The sequence below is a fragment of the Kryptolebias marmoratus genome, linkage group LG14, assembly GCF_001649575.2.
Source record: "Kryptolebias marmoratus isolate JLee-2015 linkage group LG14, ASM164957v2, whole genome shotgun sequence".
NCBI lineage: Eukaryota > Metazoa > Chordata > Actinopteri > Cyprinodontiformes > Rivulidae > Kryptolebias > Kryptolebias marmoratus.
In genome coordinates, this window is record NC_051443.1 from 23,736,931 (window position 1) to 23,745,155 (window position 8,225).

An 8,225-nucleotide genomic window follows, 5' to 3' on the forward strand; every position below is an offset into this window, starting at 1 on the left:
GCTGGTGGACCAGGTGTAGCAGGTGGACCAGGTGCAGCAGGTGGACCAGGTGCAGCAGGTGTACCAGGTGTTTCTAGGTGCAGCTGGTGCAGCAGGTGTAGCAGGTGCAGCAGGTGTAGCAGGTGCAGCAGGTGGACCAGGTGTTTCCAGGTGCAGCAGGTGTAGCAGGTGGACCAGGCGCAGCAGGTGGTCCTGGTGCAGCAGGTGGACCAGGTGCAGCAGGTGGTCCTGGTGCAGCTGGTGCAGCAGGTGTATCTCAGTCTTCACTCACAGTTTCTTCTAAAAGCCAGATTTTTGTGATTGATTCTGTTTTCAGTGCCGAAGGTCGCGAAGGTGCGCCGCTGGCCAAGCTGCGAGGTGAACCAGCAGATCCTGGTTTGGTTCCACTGCGACGAAGCGGAACCTCAGTGGGCTGTCCCAGAACAGGAGGAGATCACGAAGGCCCAGTGGGTCTACCAGGGCAGAACCGAGCACTTCGTCAACGCTCACATCGAGGTGGGTGGAAAAAGGTCCTTTTCTCAGTTCTCAGTGTCTTACCTGCTCGAGATACTGATCAAAGTGAAAATCAGTGGGAAGTCAAACCAACAACAACTGTCCGCCGCTACCAGAAGTCCACCCCTCCACCACCCAGTCCGGGAGATCGCCCAGGACTTCGAGACCGACCCACGCTTCCAGAACTCGACCGTCATAGCGGCTCACCTGGCGGGGCTCTTTGAGGACGCCAGGACACATCGGGACAGAACCGCTCCTTCCCGGACCGGACCAGGATGATGAGCTACAACATTTCATTTCCCTTTGGGGTTATTTTTGAATCGAACGTCCTTAGGGTTCCTCTACAGCTCGTGTCCTCAGGGGGGCGCTCTCCTGCGTGTTTTAAATGACTGACTCGTGGACGTGCTTCTGATTAAACCGTTCGAATCAGGTGCGTCGGAGCAGAAAAACCCTAAAACCTGCAGGACAGTGGAGCCTCGAGGTCCGGAGTCTGAAACCAGATCAGCAGCATCATCCAGACTGACCTCGGTTGTTTGTTTTCTTCTTCTCAGGAGATTCCTGAAAACGCCGCCGACATCGCCCACCTGGGCCACCTGCACATCCCGGGCATCGTCAGCGGGGCGGACCTGCGCTACCACTACAGCCGACTCTGGGATTTCGTGCGGCACAGGTGGAAGGTAGGGTCTCCGGGATCGGAGTTTGAGGAGTTGCGGCGTCTTTCCGGACCTCCTCCTGTCGGACTCGTTTGTTTTTGTCTCGTTAAGGTGGAGTGGGCGCCGGAGTCGGAGCCCAACAGTCACTGCTCCAAGATGCAGCTGGAGCACTCGCTCACCGTGTTCGGGTCCCACTGGAGCCTGCTGGATTTCCACGTCGAGGCCCGACAGGTACGGGGACGCCGCGGGGACCAGGTGGTGCTTTCTTTGTTAATTAGAGTTGGAAGGACACCGATCGGACTTTCCTGGACCGGTTTGGATTCCGTTACAAAAAATGTTTTTTGGATCCATTTGTTTGTTACTGTCTGTCTGTCTGTCTCTTTGTCTCTTTGTCTGTCTGTCTGTCTGTCTGTCTGTCTCTTTGTCTGACTGTCTGTCTGTCTGTCTGTCTCCCTGTCTGTCTCTCTGTCTGTCTCTTTGTCTCTCTGTCTGTCTCTTTGTCTGACTGTCTGTCTGTCTCTTTGTCTCTCTGTCTGTGTCTTTGTCTCCCTGTCTTTCTCTTTGTCTCCCTGTCTGTCTCTTTGTCTCTCTGTCTGTCTGTCTCTTTGTCTCCCTGTCTGTCTCTTTGTCTCCCTGTCTCTCTCTCTGTCTGTCTCTCTGTGTTTAAGTTTGAAAAGTTGCACAGATTTTCAGGAAACAAGGAAGAACGGATTAAATGTTGGCGTCTCGAACTCTACAGCTGAACACCTCATGGCTCAAGGGTGATCACCATTGATTTCATGGCCGTGGGGTTTAAAAGTCAGCATCACAGCTGACCTGGTGCTTTGACTCTGCAGCAGAGTAATGTAGAAATGTCAAACCCCACAACTGGAGTTCAAAATTCATGGGGTCACAGGTCACAGGTGACCCCTTTGTTAAAAACCTCGTCTCTGCTCCTACATGTGAGCCTTTAGTTTCCGGTTGTGTCCGTTGGTTTGTCTGTCTGATCAGGTAAAAACTGACGAACAGATCTGGATGAAATGTTGGGGTTAAATTCTGGTTCGGATCCAGATTCTGACCCGGGTCGTTCTTTAATCCTCGGCGAAGGTTTGCGCTCCCTGAGTGCTTCCAGTTGGTTTCCCCAATCCCTGTTTTTGTTCATTTAGTTACGGGTCAGTCTGAGAATCCTCGTCTGAGCGCCTGCTGCTTCCGGCAGACCGAACCTCTGTCGGGTTTTCACTTTTCATCACCGCAGCAGCTTCTTCCCGATGTTTACAGCAGATTTTTGCTCAGGGGCTGAAACTCTTCTTAGCCGACTCCGCGAAGGGCAGAAAATCAGGATCGACTCATGAAGCTGTGACAGAAAATGTGTTTTTTTCCTGTGTAAAATGTTGTAAAGTCAGGTGAACGCGCCCTGCTCAGCGGGCCAGAAAAGGCTCTGCCTCTGGCCACTTCCAGCCCGTGAGCCATCAGTTGATGGTGGCTGGTTTCAAATCTAAAGGTCACGGTGAAACCTGAGCAGACTGAGAGTAAAAACACTTCTCAGCTGCGCACCTTGAAGCGGCGGCCTGCAGGGGGCGGCCCCTCCCTTTAAAATCAGACGAGAACGAGGCGGTGCCATCGAACCACGTGAAGCCGAGCCGGCAGGTGTGCTGTGTGTCCCCAGGTGGGCCCGGGTCTGGTCTTCCTGCGGTTCACCCACGGGTTCCTGGGCCGCGGCGTCCTCCTGCAGAGCGTCACGCCGGTGGAGCCGCTGCTGCAGTGCGTGTCCCACACCATGTTCTACCAGGCCGGCGTCCCGGCGCCGGTACCCAAATTCATCCTGAAGGCCGAGAGCATCCAGGTACACACACACACACACACACACCTGCAGGCGACACGTTCAAACATTTAATCCAAATAAATCCCCTCAGCAGACACCACTTTCTGTTAAATATTTCCATTTATTTCAAATATCTGCGCATTAATTTATACATTTGTGTCAAATTATTTCTAATATTAGATTTATTCATCTTTCCTCTCAAATATTTCTTTTAAAATGTAAATAAAGTTTTAGTTTTTTACCAAAAATCTTTCTATATTTGTGAAAAAATGTATAGTTTTGATTTCTGTTCATTTTTTCTAAAAAGTATTTTATTAATTTAGCGAAATATATATATATATTTAAATTACTATTTAGTTAAAAAATTTCATTTCATGTTGATGTTTTGGCTTTTTTTTTCTAAATTTATTTGTTTAGTGATTGATTTTTAACATTTTTTAAACATATTTTATTCTTTTAGTTTGAAAACTTTTCATACTATATGAATTTATTTTATTAAATCATATAATTTGTTCATTTGTCCCAACTTTTTTTTAAAAAATCATAAGTATTTATGTATTTAAATGAAAGGTTTTAATGTTTTGTTACATTTTTGATTATTATTAGAAGTAAATGTTAAGAATGAGTTAATTTCAATGTTTTTTCTGGCCGAAAAGCTGCGATTGGACCTGATAATTACCTGCACAGGTGAAGTAGTTCATCTAAAAACACAACTAAAGTGAATCCAGAAGCTTTTTGACCTGAACTTCAGGGAATATTTTTAGTTTTCAGTAAAAATGTCAAATCTCTGAGGTGACATTTAATCAGCTTTAAGTTCCTCGACTGACGGATTAAATCCGTTTAATGAGGGGAAACAGAAAAAAGTCGCTCCGTTTTTGTTCCGCCCTGCAGTTCGAGCGCGACGTGTGGATCTGGAACAACAAGATGTACATCTCCAAGCCCCTCCTGGTGGCGGCGGACTCCTCCATCCTGAAGCACCGGCGCTGGTACGGCCAGTTCTACAGCGAGAACAGCCCCCGGCTGCAGCACCGCAGGGACGCTCTGGACTTCTGACTCCCCCCCCGTCCCCGCCCCCGAAGGACAGAAGGAACGTCTGGAGGTTTTAAAGTTAAAAGATGTGATTTTGTAACGATGTCTTCGAAAAAAACAAACAAACTGGAGTCAAATCCACCCATAAATGTGAAACTTTGAGCCGTAAAATAAGATGATTGACAGATTTGTCTGATTCCGGCTGACGTCAGCGGGAAGGGTTCTCCGTCTGCAGGGCCGGTCTCGGGTCTTTTGGGGCCCCTGAGCAGAGTTCGGTCCCCGGTGCCCCGTCAGCCGCCATCAACGCGCCGTCGACCCCGATTCACGAGGAATGAAACGTCCTGTGAAACCGACAGAAGCAGAACTTCCTTGGCGGCGGTTCTGACGTTTATTCGCAAACAGGAGCCAAAGCTCCTTCAAAATAAATCGCGAAACCATTGAGAAATTAGACGTCTCCAAAAACAAGAATTAAATTAACAAAACAGTTTAAAAAAAACAAACTGCCTGTAGTTAAAGCTCAAATTTTCTAAAATCAGTTAAAATCTAAAATTGTCTAAACTGTAACTAAAAGCTAAATGAGGCAAAACTTTAGCTGAAAGCTAACACCAGTAAGAAAACAGCTAAAATGAAAAAAACCTGAGGCGAAAAGCTAAAATCGGCCACATTGCCTACAATCTAAAAATAGCAAAAACTTCCTCCGAAAGCTTCTCGTTTTAAGATGTTTTCCTGCTGATTATTTAAAGAATTCAGCTTTTTGCGTAAAAAAAAAGATTAAAAACATCAAAGAGATGCTTAATTTTTTATTCCAGCAAAAGTTAACTTTCATCTTTTTGTTAATAAAAGAGTTTTTGGTTCTCTTTAAGGGACAGTTCAGGTCTTTTAAAGTTGTGGAAAGTAATGAGCAGTTAATATCTTACCTGCTGTGGATGGCTCTTCGAACGAGTTCGGTTCTGATTAAACCGGAGGGGGCGGGGCTACTTTTAGGTCGTTTTTTTAATCATTTATTTATCAGCTGTCGCCGCAGGAAGTTGGGCGAGAACGTAACGTTTGTCCGCAGTCGATCAGACTTGTGGATTCAAGATGGCCGCCACAGCCGAAGCAGGTCAGTCGGTTGTACGGATACTGGTGTGGTAGTAGCCGAGAGTCATCCCCGACGTGCAGTCCGAAGACAAACCAGCTGATCGTTTTATCGTCGTTTTCTCCTGAAAAGACTCGCAGATCCCTCCGGAGCTTCGAGAGTTCAGGAAATAAAAGTTAGATCTTCAATCTGGGACGGTTTCTGCAGCTCGAGGCGGGAGAGAACCTGGGGCGCGGGGGGCGCCGTGGCATCTATAATCAATCCAGCAGGAAAAAAAAAACAAGAATGCGGAGAATTTTCCTCCTTGGAAGAGAAGGATGCGATGTGTCATAAATCTTAATGTAAAATTTCTCATATAATTTATCTCCTAACATTTTGTGTCATATAATGTCTCACAGCATGTCCTCCCATTTTATTCACTCATACATCAGGTTGTTTGATGTTTTATATCATATAAAATAAATTGCATTAAATCAATCTTCTTTTTTTAGCCTGTTCTCTTTTCAGGTGTTTCCTCAGCGAGTCGTCCTCCTCCGTCTCACTCTGTCTGTCCTCATGTCCCCTCTAACTGCGTCCACATGTCTCCTGTCTGTCTCGTCTCTACGAACACCAAGCGAGCCGGATTAAAGACGCGGGGACGGATTATTCCAGCGTTAGCGATCATATCGATTTCCCGACATGACCCTAACGGGCCTCCGTAGATTATCTGTGTCCTTTTTCAGGGGTCTCCACAGCGAGTCGTCGTCCTCATGTCCTCTCTGACATCCTTCTCCCAATATACCCACTGTCCCTCCTCTGGACATGTCCAAACCATCTCAGTCGTCCAACCTGTGCTGGACCTCTGATGTCTTCATTCCTAATCCTGTCCATCCTCGTCCCTCCCGAGGAGAACCTCGACGTCTTCAGCTGTGACACTTCCTGTCCCGTCTCCTGTCTTCTTACATCACATATTATTACGCATCATGGTCCTTTACAGAGGTGTCGCCTCCCCAGAAAGAAGGTTGCAGGTTCACTTCCCAATCTGGGACACCTGGGTTTACTCCGGGAGTTCCGGTTTTCCTCCCTCGGAACCGAAAACCTCCATGTTGGGTCAAAAACAAAAACAACTGGACTTCTGAAGACGTTTGGCTTCTCATCCGAGGAGCAGCAGAGAGCGTGGAGTTCTGAGATGTTCTGCAGATTAATCCAGTCTCCTAACAACAGAGGGTCATTAGGGTCCTTGTTAGCCTGACTCACAGATGGGCCACTCAGGTCCTGATTGACGTGAAACTGACTGGAGATCAGATCTAATGATTTTAGAAAGACCTCCTCTGTTTAAAGCTGGTTTCTCTCTTCCTTCACCCCCCGTCTCAAACCGTCTGTCTTCTCTGTCCAAAATATGAACCTTTTTGTCCTCAGAGTGTCCCTTCTCCTTGAGGTGTAGGCGAACAGCCGGGTCTTGTCCCGTGGACAGGCCGTTTGGACGGCGGGCGCCACGCCGCTCAGTTCGGGTGTTCTGTCCGAGCGTGAATGCTTGTTTGTCTCAGTGTGTCCCTGTGATGGACTTGAGACCTGTCCCGGGTGTCCCCCGCCTGTCTCACAGACGGACGCCGGAAAGAAGAAGCGGGTAAAAGAAAATGGCGGGCTGGTGTTTTTTATCAGAACGTGTCATGCCGCATCGAGTGTCTGTATCTGAGTCTGCAGCAGATTTATGAGTAACACACACACACACACACACCTCCCCTCACACACACACACACATACCTCACAGGGGAGTGTGTGTGGGCGCGACGAGTGTGTATCACTGGCGTGTGGGCAGGAGCTCGAACGTATGAACCTCCGCGGCTCGCTGAGCTCGACCGCCTCACGTGAAGCCTGGAGAGCCGATGGAGATGGAGGAGGAGGAGGAAGAAGAGCGGCGCCGGGTCCAAACGGGCTGCGACAGTCACGCTCCGGCCGCCGCCATGTTTGCCTTAAAACCTCCTCCAGCCGTTCTCAGAGCGTCTTCAGCTACTACCGCCCCACGATCCTGTTGGCTGAGCTCAACCAGCCGTGGCGGCCATCTTTAATCAGGAATCAATCAGATAAAGATGGCCGTCCAAAGACTGACTTCTGAAAAATTCACTAGAGTTTCTCCTTTTTGATTCACGGAAAATTTTAAAAATGAAACAAAAATTCATTTTTAGTGAAAATACGGAGAAGCTGAAACTGAGTCGTTAAAGTTAAGATGAGCTGAACAGCAGCTAAAATTAGCAAAAAACGGTAACTATAAGTTAACATTAGCTAAACTGTAGCTAAACACTAAAATTGGCCAAACTGTTGTTGAAATCTACAGCGGCAAAAACAGTTTTTAAAAGCTAAAATTAGCTGAAAGCTACATTTGGTAAAATAGTGTCTAAAAGCTAAAAGTACTAAAAATCTGCCTAAAGCTAAATGTAACAAATCCGTAGCTGAAAGCTAAAATTAGCTAAAACAATTGTTAAATGCTAAAACGTGTACAACAGTAACTAAAAGCAAGTATTTTAAAAACCATAAATAAAAGCTAAAATTATCAAAATTCTAGCTAAAATCTAAATGTAACAGATCCGTAGCTAAAAGCTAAAACGAGCAAATCAGCAGCTAAAACCTTAAAAGAGCAAAAACAGTAATTAAAAGCTCAAAATAGTACAACTAGCTATATGATTGGTCATATAGTAGCTAAAAGATACAAATCAGCAAAAATGGTAGTTAAAATCTAAAAACAGTAAAATATTAGCTAAAAGAACTTTCAAAATCGTTGCTAATCAAACCACAGCTAAAGGCCTTAAATCAGCAGACCTGTTGCTAAAAGCTAAAATTAGTACAACAGTAGCTGAAAGCTATGATTAGTAATAAAAAAGCTAAAGTGTTCAAAACCATAGCTAAACTTAACGAAAACAGTAGCTAAAACTTAACCTTACTAAAACAAAGGCTTAAAAGCTAAAATTGAATATTTTAAAAATTAAGAAAGCTTAAAATCCCAGCAGTCGTTTCGAGCCGAAGGTTTGACACCTGAAAGGGTAAAACGGCTGAATGTCAGCCGAAGTTCAGCTTCGTGGAAGAAACTTTGAACAGGAAAAGAGCAGCGTGAACGCCGACTCGGCAGTTTGAGCTTCGGCTCGTCCTGATGCAGCAGAGAGGTGAAGCTTCTAGCAGCCGAAGAGACGAATTTATC

The 8,225-nt window shown here is 46.3% G+C and overlaps 1 protein-coding gene across 2 annotated transcripts in view; it reads left to right on the plus strand.

Annotated features, from left to right (window-relative positions):
* Positions 1-5,412, plus strand: part of zgc:92275 (uncharacterized protein LOC436885 homolog) — a 13,375-nt gene extending 7,963 nt beyond the window's left edge. For both annotated transcript variants that reach the window (XM_017425476.3, XM_037979312.1), the window contains 5 exons: positions 317-495; positions 1,044-1,169; positions 1,257-1,376; positions 2,791-2,967; positions 3,838-5,412. In XM_017425476.3, the coding sequence (XP_017280965.1) occupies positions 317-495; positions 1,044-1,169; positions 1,257-1,376; positions 2,791-2,967; positions 3,838-3,999 (764 nt within the window). In that variant the 3' untranslated portion in view covers positions 4,000-5,412. The remainder of the gene's footprint in view (positions 1-316; positions 496-1,043; positions 1,170-1,256; positions 1,377-2,790; positions 2,968-3,837) is intronic.
* The last annotated feature ends 2,813 nt before the right edge of the window (positions 5,413-8,225 follow it).